This window comes from Halichondria panicea, chromosome 6 (genome assembly GCF_963675165.1).
Source record: "Halichondria panicea chromosome 6, odHalPani1.1, whole genome shotgun sequence".
Taxonomy (NCBI): domain Eukaryota; kingdom Metazoa; phylum Porifera; class Demospongiae; order Suberitida; family Halichondriidae; genus Halichondria; species Halichondria panicea.
Genome location: NC_087382.1, coordinates 2,852,274 through 2,870,415, shown reverse-complemented (window position 1 = coordinate 2,870,415; position 18,142 = coordinate 2,852,274). Strand labels below are relative to the sequence as shown.

At 39.5% G+C, this 18,142-nt stretch overlaps 2 protein-coding genes across 2 annotated transcripts in view; one reads left to right on the top strand and one right to left on the bottom strand.

The window, feature by feature from the left end:
* The window catches only part of LOC135337353 (N-acetylneuraminate 9-O-acetyltransferase-like), a 36,742-nt gene that overhangs the window by 14,668 nt on the left and 3,932 nt on the right, over nt 1-18,142 (bottom strand). The window lies entirely within an intron of this gene.
* On the top strand, nt 5,124-6,438 carry LOC135337375 (uncharacterized). The gene has a single exon (XM_064533308.1). It carries the CDS (start codon nt 5,224-5,226, stop codon nt 6,304-6,306), a length of 1,083 nt encoding a protein of 360 aa, XP_064389378.1. The 5' UTR covers nt 5,124-5,223; the 3' UTR covers nt 6,307-6,438.

Here is an 18,142-nt window from a genome sequence, read left to right as displayed (position 1 = left end):
AAGCCTAAATATAATAATACTATTCCTCTATCCGATAAATCGAGCTACTATTCCACTATCGTTCATCATCTATGTTTACTTCGTTTACCTCTGCCCCCCAAGATCTGACCAGAATACCAACCCCCCCACGGACCAACACACCCACCCCCCCTCAACCAGGGTCAGTCTCCCTAGCAACACTGCCGATCGTGCCCTCAACTTTCTGAGTAAGAGTGAACTTATTAGCAGTAGCCATAAGAATAGTAAGAGAGCTCCCACGGAAGAAACTGCTCTGCTGAATTAACTGACACTCTATAACAATGTTTGTGAGTGAAAGTGCTTTACTCAATATAAGCTGATGAGTATAAATCCATGCATGCTACGTATTGTATTGTGGAATTTTATTAAATTATGGCCTACAATAGCCACTATTGTATTACTACAACCAAGTTGCTATATTTATAGACGTACGTAGTACATAGTTTTCAGTTCTTAATTATGCATGATTATGGTCACATGAAACACTGACATTGTGTGTTAAGCCATTCTTTGTCGAATCACAAGCCAAGATGTCGAACAGAAGTGATTGCAGTAATATAACTGTTGCCTTCACTAGACAAGCAGCACTAGCATTGGGAGTACCAGGAGTGATCTGTCTAGCTCTGAGTATAGTTGGACTAATAGCAGAGCTAGTGTTTGTTTGCAAGAAAAAGAACAACTTTCTACTGAGGCTCTTCATATACATGACCGTGGCTGTCACCATTACCCATGTTGTCTATACATCGTATTGGTTCATCTATTTCTACCCGGAAAATGGTCCACTGTGTGCATGGATATAGAGGCTTTGATGTATTATCCCTCCATGGTAGAGTTTCTGTTCATAATCTCTGTTAATTGTGTTCTCCTGCACAAGGTATACACTAGTGTGCAAATATCATGCTATCACTGCCACGGATCTAAAGCAATTGAGTTTATATTCGTGGTAGTGCATTTTCTCATCCCATTCATTATTGTCGGAGTTCTATATACTGGGGATTGCGGGGGATCCAAAGTATTGGCAGCCCACCAATGTATGTCACTTTAACTACACAATTGGAGCAGACTGCAATCGCAGACTACAGTTTAAACATTAATTTTGTTTAAGATAATTCCAGAATATATACCAGTAGCTATAGAGCTATCAATGAGTATACTATGCATCTGTACGCTACTGATTTGGTGTTGTTGGTTGCTACGGAAACAGTTTCTGAGAGCTCGTACAAAAACCATCTTAAAAGAAATGGGACTGTTGCTAGGATACCTGTCAAGTTATTGCATATAATACGAATTATCATTGAAATAATGCGAGGCAAAAACCCAAACCTATTAGCCCTCTATACCCGATAAACAGAGTTACTATTCCATTCTCGTTCATCATCTATGTTTGCTTCGTCTACCTCTGCCCCACAAGATCTGACAAAGATACCAACCCCCACACGGACCAACACACCCACCCCCCCCTCAACCAGGATCAGTCTCCCTAGCAACACTGCTGATCATGCACCTAACTTTCTGAGTAATAGTGAATTTATTAGTAGTAGTCACGTGAACAATAAGAGAGGTCTCACGGAAACAACTGCTCTGCTGCTGAATTAACTGACACTAACAATGTTTGTGAGTGAAAGTTTGCTTTACCTGAGATACATGTAGCAGTGATACTATTAGAGGTATAGATTATTAGAGGTATAGATTATAATTATATATTAACGGGTAATTTTTGTACAGCTCAAGATAGTGACGTTGAACCTATTGTGCCAGAAAAATGTTGCAGTTTTAATTTTCGTAGGTACTCTACAATTATACTGATACGAAAAATACGAAAATTTCCATTAAAAATAACACGTTATATACGGTGGTAAAATCATACTGAATTATTGCGGGTGACAAAAACATAAAAATGCAACCAATTGGTATTACAACCAAGAGGTCACATGAATTGCTATATATGTAGTGCAAGCTTTCAGTTCTGTCACATGAAATACTGTACGGCATTGTTTAAAGATAATACCATTCTCTGTCGAGCTACAAGCAATGATGTCGTCTTCCCCAAATGATTGTGAGACAAGTGATGAAGTAACTAGGCAGGTATATGTAGCGCTAGCAATTGGAATCTCAGGAGTGCTCTGTTTAGCTCTGAGTATAGTTGGACTAGCAGCAGAGCTAGAGTTTGTTTGCAAGAAAAAAACAACTTTCTATTAAGGCTCTACATCTATTTGTCTGTGGCTGTCCTCCTTGTTCATGTCACTGATACAATGCATTTGTTCATCTCTATCTACCCACAAAATGGGCTGTGTGGAATTATAGAGGCTGTGGCATTTTACCCAGTATTGGTTGAAGTGTTGTTTATAATCTCCATCAACTGTGTTCTACTGTACAAAGTCTACACTAGTGTACGAAAATCATGCTATCACTACCACAGATCTAAAGCAATCGAGTTTATATTCGTGGTAGCGACTTTTATCATCCCACTCATTATTGTCGGTGTTCTACTGGGGAGTGCGGGGGATCCAATTGATTGGCCATCTTCTAGCGAATGTCACCTTGCCAACATGAATGGTGCAGATTGCAATCACAGATACAAAGTTGAACATTGGTTTAATATAACTATACGTGGATACCAGCAATAGGTATAGCGCTGAGTATACTATGCATCTGTACACTATCAGTATGGTTGTGTTGGTTGCTAAGGAAATACTTTCTGAGAGCTCGTATGAAAACCATCTTGAAGGAAATGGTACTGTTGCTAGGTTTCCTATCAAGTTATTGTATAATACGAATTGTCATTGAAATATTGAAAACATTTCGGCACCAAAGTTTAGTCATAACGATAATAACATACATCCTCCATCCAATATATCGAGCTACTATTCCACTATCGTTCATCATCTACCTTTGCTTCGTCTACCTCTGCCCCCAAGAACGGACCAAAATATCAACCCCCTCACGGAACAACACACCCAACCACCCTCAACCAGGGTCAGTATCCCAAGCAACACTGCTGATCGTGCCCTCAACTTTCTGAGTAAGAGTGAACTTATTAGCAGTAGCCATAAGAATAGTAAGAGAGCTCCCATGGAAACAACTGCTCTGCTGCTGAATTAATTGACACTAGTGAGTGAAAGTGCTTTACTCAATATAAGCTGATGAGTATAAATCATGCTATGTATTGTATTGTTGAATCTTTAATGTTATAATTATCTCAACAATTATTAGTCCGTGTAATTTGTGTACCCTATAAGAACTCTATAGGTCTTATTGTGCAATCAAAATGCAGCCATTGTATATTACTAGGAACCATGCATGCAAGCTGCTATATACGTAAACGTAGAATATAGCTTTAAGGTTTATATTATTATAGCAGCATGTCACATGTAATACAGCATGGCATTGTGCTTTTAATAAAGACCATGATAACATTCTCTGCCAAGCCAAGATCTATATCTTAAAGCAGAGTTCATAATAAGTAATGAACCCTTGCTATAATATGTAGCGCCAGGAATGCATGTCTCATTTTTTATTATCTATGAACGTTTTAATGAATATAAAATTATTGTTATTTTAAAAACCACCCACACACTCGTGAATGTTCACTTATAAGTGTATTCATGTACCAGCGATTGTTATGATAGTGCGTAGTATGACGCTCGCATGCATACCATGGCCTTGTGCATTACCTATTGCGGTGCGTGGGAGCTGGATACTCTTATTCATGTATAGCGCATAGCTTTCAGTTCTGTCACATGCATGAAACACTACATGCATGCATGGCACTGTCAGTGTATAATAATATCATTCTCTGTCGAGCTATACAAGCCAGCCAAGATGTCATCCACCCAAAGTGATTGCATTGAGATATCTACTACATTCACTGAGCAGGTAGCGCTAGCAATTGGTATCCCAGGAGTGATCTGTCTAGCTCTGAGTATAGTTGGACTAGTAGCAGAGCTAGTGTTTGTTTGTAAGAAGAAGAACAACTTTCTATTAAGGCTCTACATCTATTTGTCTGTGGCTGTCCTCCTTGTTCAAGCTACTGATTCGCTGTATTTGATCATCTCTGTCTACCCACAAAATGGCTGGCTGTGTGAAATTATAGAGGCTTTTGCATTTTATCCGTCAATGGTCGAGTTTTTCTTCATAATCTCCATTGACTGTGTTCTCATGCACAAGATCTACACTAGTGTGCGAACGTCATGCTTTCACTGCAACGGATTTAAAGCAATCGAGGTTATATTTGTGATAGTGCATTTTATTATCCCACTCATTATTGTCGGTGTTCTACTGGCGATTCCGGGGGATCTAATTTATTGGCCATATCCTGGTGAATGTCACATTGCCAACATGAATGATGCAGATTGCAATCGCAGATACAAAGTTAAACAATGGTTCAAGCTAACTACAGAATATATACCAGTGGCAATAGATATACCGCTGAGTATAATATGCATCTGTACACTATCAATATGGTATTACTGGTTGCTATTGCAACAGCTTCTGAGAACTCGTATGAAAACCATCTTGAAGGAAATTGGACTGTATGTAGGTTTCCTATCAAGTTATTGCATAATACGAATTGTCATTGAAATATTGAACATATTTCGGCACCAAAATTCAGTCATAACGATAATAACATACGCCTTCCATCCGATATATCGAGTTACTATTCCGTTTTCGTTTATCATCTATGTTTGCTTTGTTTACCTCTGCCCCCCAAGAATGGACCTGAATACCAACCCCCCCACGGACCAACACACCTACCCCCCCTCAATCAGGGTCAGTCCCCCTAGCAACACAGTCGATCGTCCCCTCGACATTCTGAGTTATGACGAATTCCCTAGCAGTAGTCCCACAGAAACAACTTCTCTGCTGCTGAACTAACAATTATGTTCGTGAATAAAAGTGTGTTTTACCTAAGATAGCAGTAAGAGTTATAATTATATACTGTATATACAGCTGGTAATTTTCGTACAGGTCAAGATAGTGATGTTGAACCTATTGTGTTAGAACATTTTTGCAGACAGTGTAATGTCATATACAAAAACATAAAATGCAACCAATTAGTATTAAATTACTATACAATCAAAAGTTCATAATTAGTAATGAACCCTTGCTATATATGTAGTGCAAGCTTTCAGTTCTGTCACATGAAATACAACATGGTATTGTTTAAAAACAGCAAAGCCATTCTCTGTCGAGCTACAAGCCAAGATGTCGTCCTTCCAAAATGATCGTAAAATTGAGACAAATAGTGAAGTAACTGAGCAAGCAGCGCTAGCAATGGGAGTCCTGGGAGTGATCTGTCTAGCTCTGAGTATAGTTGGACTAATAGCAGAGCTAGTATTTGTTTGCAAGAAGAAGAACAACTTTCTATTAAGGCTCTACATCTATTTGTCTGTGGCTGTCCTCCTTGTTCATGACACTGAGACACTATATTTGATCATTGTGTCCAATCCACAAAATGGCTGGCTATGTGAACTTATAGAGATTTTGGCAAATTATCCTGCAATGGTCGAATTTTTGTTCATAATCTCCATCAACTGTGTTCTACTGTACAAGGTCTACACCAGTGTACGGAGGTCATGTTATCACTGCCACGGATCTAAAGAAACCGAGGTTATATTCGTGGCAGCACATTTTTTTATCCCATTCATTATTGTCGGTGTTCTACTGTGGGCTATGGGAGATCCAAATTCTAGCGAATGCCACATAAGTAGTGACATTTACACTTACAGAAATTCTGAAGTTGTATTTAAGATAACTACAGAGTGGATCCCCGTGGCTATAGAGATACCACTGAGTATACTATGCATCTGTACGCTAACAGTATGGTTGTGTTGGTTGCTAAGGAAACATTTTCTGAGAGCTCGTATGAAAACCATCTTGAAGGAAATTGGACTGTTGCTAGGTTTCCTATCAAGTTATTGTATAATACGAATTGTCATTGAAATATTAAACATAATTGAAGGGGAGCAAATTTCAGTCATAACAATAATAACATGTGCCCTCTATCCGATAAATCGAGCTACTATTCCACTATCGTTCATCATCTATGTTTGCTTTGTCTACTTCTGCCCCCAAAGATCTGACCAGAATACCAACCCCCCCACGGACCAACACACCCATCCCCCCTCAACCAGGATCAGTATTCCAAGCAACACTGCCGATCGTGCCCTAAACTTCCTGAGTAAGAGTGAACTTATTAGCAGTAGCCATAAGAACAGTACGAGAGGTCCCACGGAAACAACTGCTCCTGCTGCTGAATTAACTGGCACTAACAATGTTTGTGAGTGAAAGTGCTTTACTCAATATAAGCTGATAAGTATAAATCCATGCATGCTATGTATTGTATTGTATTGTAGAATCTTTAGTATTACCTTAAGGTGACATATTTTTGCGTGTATTAATTTCTGCTATTTCTGCAAATGAGAGTAAATTAATACTCGCAAATAATTGGCCGCCCTCTTGTTTAATGTATCCAGATCGACATTTCGCAAAATATTATACCGCAAAATGTACAAAACTGTAAAAACGCAAACAAATCTACCTGTGAAAATATGTCACCTTAAGGTAATATTAACTATAATTATTATACTCAACAATTATTAGTACGTGTAATTTGTGTACCCCCTATAAGTCGTATTGTGGCAGCCATTGTATAGAACCATGCATGCAAGCTGCTATATACGTAAACGTAGTATATAGCTTTAAGGTTTATATTATTATAGCAGCATGTCACATGTAATACAGCATGGCATTGTGCTTTTAATAAAGACCATGATAACATTCTCTGCCAAGCCAAGATCTATATCTTAAAGCAGAGTTCATAATAAGTAATGAACCCTTGCTATAATATGTAGCGCCAGGAATGCATGTCTCATCTTTTTATTATCCGTGAACGTTTTAATGAATATATTGTTATTTTAAAAATTACCACACACACACTCGTGAATGTTCACTTATAAGTGTATTCATGTACCAGCGATTGTTATGATAGTGCGTAGTATGACGCTCGCATGCATACCATGGCCTTGTGCATTACCTATTGCGGTGCGTGGGAGCTGGATACTCTTATTCATGTATAGCGCATAGCTTTCAGTTCTGTCACATGCATGAAACACTACATGCATGCATGGCACTGTCAGTGTATAATAATATCATTCTCTGTTGAGCTATACAAGCCAGCCAAGATGTCGTCCACCCAAAGTGATTGCATTGAGATATCTACTACATTCACTGAGCAGGTAGCGCTAGCAATTGGTATCCCAGGAGTGATCTGTCTAGCTCTGAGTATAGTTGGACTAGTAGCAGAGCTAGTGTTTGTTTGTAAGAAGAAGAACAACTTTCTATTAAGGCTCTACATCTATTTGTCTGTGGCTGTCCTCCTTGTTCAAGCTACTGATTCGCTGTATTTGATCATCTCTGTCTACCCACAAAATGGCTGGCTGTGTAAAGTCATAGAGGATGTGGTATTTTATCCTGCAATGGTCGAATTTTTGTTCATAATCTCCATTAACTGTGTTCTCCTGCACAAGGTATACACTAGTGTACGGAGGTCATGCTATCACTGCCACGGATCTAAAGCAAACGAGGTCTTATTCGTGATAGTGCATTTTCTCATCCCACTCATTATTATCAGCGTTTTGCTGTGGATTGCAAGAACCTGGCCTACTCCGCGCGAATGCCACACTTTCTACAAAAATGTAGCAGATTGCAATAGCGGACATGAATCTGAAGTTGCACTTAAGATAACTACAGAGTGGATCCCCGTGGCAATAGAGATACCACTGAGTATACTATGCATCTGTACGCTATCAGTATGGATGTGTTGGTTGCTAAGGAAACACTTTCTGAGAGCTCGTATGAAAACCATCTTGAAGGAAATTGGACTGTTGCTAGGTTTCCTATCAAGTTATAGCATAATACGAATTGTCATTGAAATATTGAAAATAATTGAAGGGGACCAAGTTTCAGTCTTAACGATAATAGCATATGCCCTCTATCCGATAAATCGAGCTACTATTCCGCTATCGTTCATTACCTATGTTTGCTTCGTCTACCTCTGCCCCCTAAGATCTGACCAGAACACTAACTCCTCTACAGACCAACACACCTACCCCCCCTCAACCAGGATCAGTATCCCTAGCAACACTGCCGATCGTGTCCTCAAATTTCTGAGTAAGAGTGAACTTATTAGCAGTAGCCATAAGAATAGTGAGAGAGGTCTCACGGAAACAACTGCTCTGCTGCTGAATTAACTGACACTAACAATGTTTAAAATATTAATGTTTAAGTGAAAGTGCTTTACCCTATAACTAGCATAGAATATAGCTGTGCACTGATGTCATACATTTAAATATTGTGGCTTACAAAAACATAAAAATGCAACCACTTCATAATAGGTATGAACCCTTGCTATATAATATTATATGTATAGCGCATCTATAGCTTTCAGTTCTGTCACATGAAATAATAATAAAGCCATTCTCTGTCGAGCTACAAGCCAAGATGTTATCCTCCCAAAATGATTGCAATGAGTCATCTATTGATTTTACTGTGAAAACAACGCTAGCAGTTGAAATCTCAGCTGTCCTCTTTGCTCCCGTATCTGATACACTGTATTTGATCATTCCTGTTGACCCACAAAATGGCTTGCTGTGTGATATTATAGAGGCTGCGGAATTTTACCCGTCAATGGTCGAATTTCTGTTTATAATCTCCATCAACTGTTTTCTACTGTACAAGGTCTACACCAGTGTGCGAACGTCATGCTATCACTGCCACGGATCGAGTTTATATTCGTGGTAGTGCATTTTCTCATCCCATTCATTATTGTCGTAGTTCTACTGGGGATTACGGGGTAACCAATTTATTGCATGGCCATATCATTGCGAATGCCACATTGCCAACATGAGTGGTGAAGACTGCAATCGCAGATACGTAGTTCAAAGTTAGTTTAAGATAATTCCAGAATATATACCAGTGGCTATAGAGATACTGCTGAGTATACTATGCATCTATACGCTATCAATATGGTGGTACTGGTTGCTACGGAACTCGTATGAAAACCATCTTGAAGGAAATGGTACTGTTGCTATCCACCTGTCAAGTTATTGCATTTATGCAATAACTTGACAGGTGGATAGAAATTATAATTGAAATCTTGAAGATATTTCGGCACCAAAATTTCATAACGATAATAACATACGTCCTCCATCCGATATATGGAGTTACTATTCCGCTATGGTTCCTCATCTATGTTTGCATCGTCTACCTCTGCCCCCCAAGATCTGACAAAGATATCAACCCTGCACGGACCAACACACCCACCCCCCCTCAACCAGGATCAGTCTCCCTAGCAACACTGCCGATTATGCTCCCAACTTTCTGAGTGAGAGCACATTTATGGACAGTACTTATATATTCATATTCATGTGAACAATAAGAGAGGTCTCACGGAAACAACCGCCGTGCTGATGGTTAACTGACACTAGTGAGTGAACCCTTTACCCAAACTAGCAGTGCATTTGGTAGGTATATATAATTTTTATACTAGCTATGCATGTATATGCACAAAAATAGTATGATGTCATACACATTTATTATTGTGGTTTACAAAACATAAAAATGAAACCATTGAACCAAGGTTCAATACTAGTGAACCCCAAGGTTCAATACTAGTGAACCCTTGCTATACATACTAGTTGTGCTAGTATTGACATTGTTAAATACCATTCTCTGTTGAGCTACAAGCCTACCAAGATGTCAGCCCCCCAAAATGATTGTATAATTGAGACAAATGATGAAGTCACTGAGCAAGCAGCGCTAGCAATTGGAATCCCAGGAGTGATCTGTCTAGCTCTGAGTATAGTTGGACTAATAGCAGAGCTACTGTTTGTCTGCAAGAAAAAGAACAACTTTCTATTAAGGCTCTACATCTATTTGTCTGTGGCTGTCCTCCTTTTTCATGCCATTGATACACTGTATTTGTTTATCTCTGCCTACCCACAAAATGGCTGGCTGTGTGAAATTATAGAGGCATTGGCATTTTACCCGTCAATGGTAGAATTTCTGTTCATAATATCCATCAACTGTGTTCTCTTGCTCAAAGTCTACACCATGTGCGAACGTCATGCTTTCACTGCAACGGATCTAAAGCAATCGAGGTTATATTTGTGATAGTGCATTTTATCATACCACTCATTATTGTCGGTGTTCTACTGTGGATTGCGGGGGATCCAATTTATTGGCCATCTTTTGGCGAATGTCACCTTGCCTTCAAAGTTGGCGAAGATTGCAATCGCAGATACGTAATTGCACATTTGTTTAAGATAACTACGGAGTGGATCCCCGTGGCTATAGAGATACCGCTGAGTATAATATGCATCTGTACGCTATCAATATGGTTGTGTTGGTTGCTAAGGAAACAATTTCTGAGAGCTCGTATGAAAACCATCTTGAAGGAAATGGGACTGTTGCTAGGTTTCCTATCAAGTTATTGCATAATACGAATTGTCATTGAAATATTGAACAAATTTTGGGGCCAAAATCCAATCATAAAGATAACAACATACGCCCTCTATCCGATAAATCGAGCTACTATTCCGCTATCGTTCATCATCTATGTTTGCTTCGTCTACCTCTGCCCCCCAAGATCTGGCAAAGATACCAACCCCCCCACGGACCAACACACCCACCCCCCCTCAACCAGGGTCAGTATCCCTAGCAACACGGCCGATCATGCCCTCAACTTTCTGAGTAAGAATGAATTTATAGACAGCACTTGTATGGACTATCCCACCGAAGCAACAGCCCTGCTGCTTAATTAACTGACACATATAATACTTAACTTGTGAGTGCAAGTGTGATTTACCCTTAGCTTATGTAATGGGCATGCTACTTATTATGCAATCTTGCTGATTAACTATACTTTATTAACCCTTTAACCGTCGGATTCTTAACTAACAGTGAAGTGAAATGTCTGTAAATTCTCTATCGGGTTTCCAGAGCAATAAAATGCCTAGCAACCATATACCAATAGAATGCCCATACAACAAGGAATAAAATGGTGCAACATGTGTTGCCATAACAACCACGGTTATTACGCTCACCCGTTTTTATCATTTTAAATGCTCGGCCAGCGGTGAGATAAAATCCAAACATTTTTTTGTATGGATTAGCCTATCATATGGTATAAAGTCTTGACTAAGCTTGATTTTCACATCATATAATGAATGTAACAGTGCTAAGATATATCAATTTGAAGTACAATACGTACATGTATTTCTATATCGGTGAACGATCTATGAAATTTATAAGCTCACATAAAGACTGTTCATTACTGCTAATTCTATTTTAGCTATACTATACTTACACAACTGATATTCTAGCTATACTATACTACTTGCCAGAGTCACACAGTGAGCCCTCTCCTGGTCTTTCACCGTCCTGGTCCATAGCGCTAGCGTCTAGGTCAGTCCCAGGCAGTTCATCAGCGTCTGGCATAAAGCTGGTAGCCTTTGGGAGGTATCCTACTATCCCCTCTCCTTCATAGGCACTGTCATCACCAGAGGAGACATCGCCATCGCTGTCCTCAAGCTGTTCAAGCACATCGGCACAAGTAAACAACCTAGCCATAGCTATAAACTTCGTGCGGTAAGATGCTAATGAAATTTTAACATAGCAACGTGGCTTGGAAATTTCTAGACTAAATTGCACGTGATTCTACAGCTCTTCCTGTATACAGGGATGTGCGTAGTTCGAGCTACTTCCTAAGTATCGCAGAATTAGAATTTCGCAAAAAAAGTCACTATTGCGGGCCACGATCGTGGCCCGTGGCGGTTAAAGGGTTAAGTGTAATTTGTGTCCCACCATGCACAATACAAGTCCATGCTATATTGTGTAATGTGTATTAATTATGCAGCGTTACTATTATATACTAATTATAATTATGTACATAGCTATGAATTTTGCGCGTATACAGCAGGTATAGTGACCTATAGTTAGGCTCACGTAGGGCTATCACTGCAATGTCAGGGTTTGTTCTTGCTGCATAAATGTTGCAACCAAATCAGATTGCAGTGTTCATGCAGGTGTTGAAGGCGTGGCTCATTAATGAACGAGTCAGTAACTATAGTAATCGCTAAGTCAAATCAAAATGCGGGACGAGGCAGTATAGTCATGTGAACAGTAAGAGAGGTCCCACAGAAATAACTGCTCTGCTGTTGAATTAACTGACACTAACATAGTGAGTGCAGGTTGTGCTAAGCTAGTAGGATAGCTATGCACTAAAAGTGTGATGTCATACATTTAAATTATTATGACTGACAAAAACATAAAATGCAACCAATTTGTTATTAAAATTACTACTTCAAAAGTTCATAATTAGTAATGAACCCTTGCTATATATGTAGCGCATATTCACATGAAATACTGTATGGCATTGTTTAAAGACAATACCATTCTCTGTCGAGCTATACACAAGCTAGCCAAGATGTCGTTCTCCCAAACCGATTGCAAAATTGAGGCAAGTGATGAAGTCACTAGGCAGGTAGCGCTAGCAATGGGAGTACCAGGAGTGATCTGTCTAGCTCTGAGTATAGTTGGACTAATAGCAGAGTTAGTGTTTGTCTGTAAGAAGAAGAACAACTTTCTACTGAGGCTCTTCATATACATGACCGTGGCTGTCACCATTACCCATGTTGCCTATACATCGTATTTGTTAATCTATTTCGATCCGGAAAATGGTCCACTGTGTGCATGGATAGAGGCATTAACAGACTACCCCACAATGGTTGAGATTTTGTTCATAATCTCCATTAACTGTGTTCTCCTGCACAAGGTCTACACCAGTGTACGGAGGTCATATTATCACTGCCACAGATCTAAAGCAATCGAGGTTATATTCGTGGTAGTGCATTTTATCATCCCACTCATTATTGTCGGTGTTCTGAAAGGGATTGTGGGGAGTCCAAATCCTAGCGAATGCCACATACGAGGTAAAGATTGCAATAGCACAGACGATCCCGAATTATTGTATACAATAGCTACAGAATATATACCAGTGGCTATAGAGATACCACTGAGTATATTATGCATCTGTACACTATCAGTATGGTTGTGTTGGTTGCTAAGGAAACATTTTCTAAGAGCTCGTATGAGAACCATCTTAAAAGAAATTGGACTATTGCTAGGTTTCCTATCAAGTTATTGTATAATACGAATTGTCATCGAAATATTGAACATAATAACTTTTTTTGAACGAGACCAAATTTCAGTCAAATTGCTAATAGGATATGCCCTCTATCCGATAAATCGAGTTACTATTCCGGTATCATTCATCATCTACCTTTGCTTCGTCTACCTCTGCCCCCCAAGATCTGACCAGAATACCAACCCCCCCACGGACCAACACACCCACCCCCCCTCAACCAGGGTCAGTCTCCCTAGCAACACTGCCGATCACGCTCCCAACTTTCTGAGTGAGAGCACAATTATGGACAGTACTTATATAGAGAGTAAGAGAGATCCCACAGAAGCAACCCCCTTGCTGATGGTTAACTGACACTATAATTATGTGTGCTTTACCTCTAGCTTATGTAATGGGCATGCTACATATTGTGCAATCTTTGCTAATTAATTAAGCTTAACTACTTAACAATGTTTAATAAGTGTAAATTGTGTCCCACCCACTATAAGAATACAAGTCCATGCTGTATGTATTGAACTTTGAGATGCAGCTTTACTATATACATAGCTATGAATTTGTCACGTATATATACAGCAGGTATAGTGACCTATAGTTGGGCTCACGTAGGGCATCACTGCAATGTCAGGGTTTGTTCCTGCTGCAGAAATTTAGCAGCCCTATCAGATTGTAGCGTTTAAGTGCTGAAGGCGTGGTTCAATAATGAACGAGTAAGTATAACTATAGTAATTCTCTTAGTCAAATCAAAATGCGGGGACGAGGCAGTATATAGACATAAGAATAGTGAGAGAGGCCCACGGAAACAACTGCTCTGCTGCTGAATTAACTGACACTAACAATGTTTGTGAGTGTGTAAGTGTGTGAATAGCAGTGAGGTAGGTATAGCTGTGTGATGTCGATTATTGTGGCTTACAAAAACATAAAAATGCAACCAATTTGTACTACAAACAAAAGTTCATAATTAGTAATGAACCCTTGCTATATATGTAGTACAAGCTTTCAGTTCTGTCACATGAAATACTGCATGGCATTGTTTAAAGATAATAAAGCCATTCTCTGTCGAGCTATACACAAGCCAAGCCAAGATGTCGTTCTCCCAAACTGGCTGCAACATTGAGACAAGTGATGAAGTCACTAAGCAGGTAGCGCTAGCTATTGGAATCCCAGGAATGATCTGTCTAGCTCTGAGTATAGTTGGACTAATAGCAGAGTTAGTGTTTGTCTGTAAGAAGAAGAACAACTTTCTACTGAGGCTCTACATCTATATGACCGTGGCTGGCACCATTACTCATGCTGTCTACACATTGTATTGGTTAATCTATTTCGACCCGGAAAATGGTACACTGTGTGCATGGATAGAGGCATTAATAGAGTACCCCACAATGGTTGAGATTTTGTTCATAATCTCCATTAACTGTGTTCTCCTGCACAAAGTCTACACTAGTGTGCGAATATCATGCTATCACTGCCACGGATCTAAAGCAATCGAGGTTACATTTGTGGTAGTGCATTTTATCATCCCATTCATTATTGTCAGTATTCTACTGGGGATTGTGGGGAGTCCAAATCCTGGCGAATGCCACATACGTGGTAAAGATTGCAATAGCACGGAAGATACCGAATTATTATATACAATAGCTACAGAATATATACCAGTGGCAATAGAGATACCACTGAGTATATTATGCATCTGTACACTATCAGTATGGATGTGTTGGTTGCTAAGGAAAAATTTTCTGAGAGCTCGTATGAAAACCATCTTGAAGGAAATTGGACTGTTGCTAGGTTTCCTATCAAGTTATTGTATAATACGAATTGTCATTGAAATATTGAACATAATAACTTTTAAAGAGGACCAAATTTCAGTCATAACGATAATAACATATGCCCTCTATCCGATAAATCGAGTTACTATTCCGCTATCATTCATCATTTACCTTTGCTTCGTCTACCTCTGCCCCCCAAGATCTGACCAGAATACCAACCCCCCCACGGACCAACACACCCACCCCCCCTCAACCAGGGTCAGTCTCCCTAGCAACACTGCCGATCATGCTCCCAACTTTCTGAGTGAGAGCACAATTATGGACAGTAATTATATTCATATTTATGTAGAGAGTAAGAGAGATCCCACAGAAGCAACCCCCCTGCTGATGGTTAACTGACATTATAATTATGTGTGCTTTACCTCTAGCTTATGTAATGGGCATGCTACATATTGTGCAATCTTTGCTAATTAATTAAGCTTAACTACTTAACAATGTTTAATAAGAGTAATTTGTGTGTCCCACCCACTATAAGAATACAAGTCCATGCTGTATGTATTGAACTTTGAGATGCAGCTTTACTATATACATAGCTATGAATTTGTCACGTATATATACAGCAGGTATAGTGACCTATAGTTGGGCTCACGTAGGGCATCACTGCAATGTCAGGGTTTGTTCCTGCTGCAGAAATTTAGCAGCCCTATCAGATTGTAGCGTTTAAGTGCTGAAGGCGTGGTTCAATAATGAACAAGTAAGTATAACTATAGTAATTCTCTTAGTCAAATCAAAATGCGGGGACGAGGCAGTATATAGACATAAGAATAGTGAGAGAGGCCCACGGAAACAACTGCTCTGCTGCTGAATTAACTGACACTAACAATGTTCGTGAGTGTGTAAGTGTGTGAATAGCAGTGAGGTAGGTATAGCTGTATGATGTCGATTATTGTGGCTTACAAAAACATAAAAATGCAACCATTATAGTTCATAATTACTGAACCCTTAATTGCTATATATGTAGCGCATAGCTTTCAGTTCTGTCACATGTTACGGTATGGTTATTGCATGATTGTTTAAAGAATAAAGCCATTCTCTGTTGAGCTACAAGCCAGCCAAGATGTCGTCCTTCCAAAATGATTGCAAAATTGAGACAAATAGTGAAGTCACTAGGCAAGCAGCAATTGGAATCCCAGGAGTGATCTGCCTAGCTCTGAGTATATAGTTGGACTAATAGCAGAGCTAGTGTTTGTTTGGAAGAAGAAGAACAACTTTCTACTGAGGCTCTACATCTATTTGTCTGTGGCAGTCCTCCTTGTTCATGTCACTGATACACTATATTTGATCATTGTGTCCAATCCACAAAGTACGAAGCTGTGTGAATATATAGTGGCTTTGGCAAATTACCCAGCAATGGTTGAATTTTTCTTCATAATCTCCATCAACTGTGTTCTACTGTACAAGGTCTACACCAGTGTACGGAGGTCATGCTATCACTGCCACTGGATCTAAAGCAATCGAGGTTATATTCGTGATAGTGCATTTTATCATACCACTCATTATTGTCGGTGTTCTACTGGGGATTGCGGGGGATCCAATTTATTGGCCATCTTTTGGCGAATGTCACCTTGCCTACAAAGTTGGTGAAGACTGCAATCGCAGATACGTAGTTCAAAGTTGGTTTAGGATAGCTACAGAGTGGATCCTAGTGGCTATAGAGATACCACTGAGTATACTATGCATCTGTACACTATCAGTATGGATGTGTTGGTTGCTAAAGAAACATTTTCTGAGAGCTCATATGAAAACCATCTTGAAGGAAATTGGACTTTTGCTAGGTTTCCTATCAAGTTATTGTATAATACGAATTGTCATTGAAATATTGAACATAATAACTTTTGAAGAGAACCAAATTTCAGTCATAACGATAATAACATACGCCCTCTATCCGATAAATCGAGCTACTATTCCGCTATCGTTCATTATCTATGTTTGCTTCGTCTACCTCTGCCCCCTAAGACCTGACAACGATACCAACCCCCCCACGGACCAACACACCCACCCCCCCTCAACCAGGGTCAGTCTCCCTAGCAACACTGCCGATCATGCTCCCAACTTTCTGAGTGAGAGCACATTTATGGACAGTACTTATATTCATATTCATGTGAACAGTAAGAGAGGTCACACGGAATCAACCCCCTTGCTGATGGTTAACTGACATTAACAAAAGTTTGTGAGTACAAGTGTGATTTAGCTTATGTAATGGGCATGCTACATATTGTGCAATCTTTGCTGGCTAACAATGTTTAATAAGAGTAATTTGTGCCCCACCCACCTATATAAGAATACAAGTCCATGTGCTATGTATTGTGCAATTATGCCTCGAGGCGTAGCCGCACGAGGGATACGGTAAAGCTGACTGTGTGTGTCTGTTCCAGCTGTAACTGCTCAACAGTTGCAATGGGACGAAAACTAGCAGCTTCTATAGGCTTCTTTTTAGCATATTTTCTTGGATTTTGATTCGTGGATTAGCAAACATTCGAGTTATGGCTAGTTAGTTAATTAAACTTTGACATGCAGCTTTACTATAATTATACATAGCTATGAATTTTGCACGTATATACAGCAGGTATAGTGACCTATAGTTGGGCTCACGTAGGGCTATCACTGCAATGTTAGGGTTCGTTTCTGCTGGCAAAAATTTAGCAGCCCAATCAGATTGCAGTATTCAAGTGCTGAAGGTGTGGTTCAATAATGAACGAGTCAGTAACTAGTAAAATCCAACAATAGTAGACAAGCTAGCCAGCTTGATCCAGGAACACACCAGGTCAGTTAGAGCTAGTGGCATGCAAATGGACTCTTGCAGTAACATCAGTCTAACTGAGCTTTGCGGTTCCCTCTATAATGCTTAGCCACACCCTAAAAGGAAGTACTAGTGCATGAAACAAAATCTGACATTTCAGTGATGCTCAACCTAGGTATGTGAGCGTTGCATGCGACCAATCACAATCTTTTGCATATGATTGTGTGAAATAGTGTGTGTATAGTAATGCATGCAACAATTGCGAATGACCTTATAAGGATATTATATCCTCTCCAGTTCTAGCTAACACGTGTAAATACTATAGCATTGTTAAAAGACAATACAGACATTCTCTGT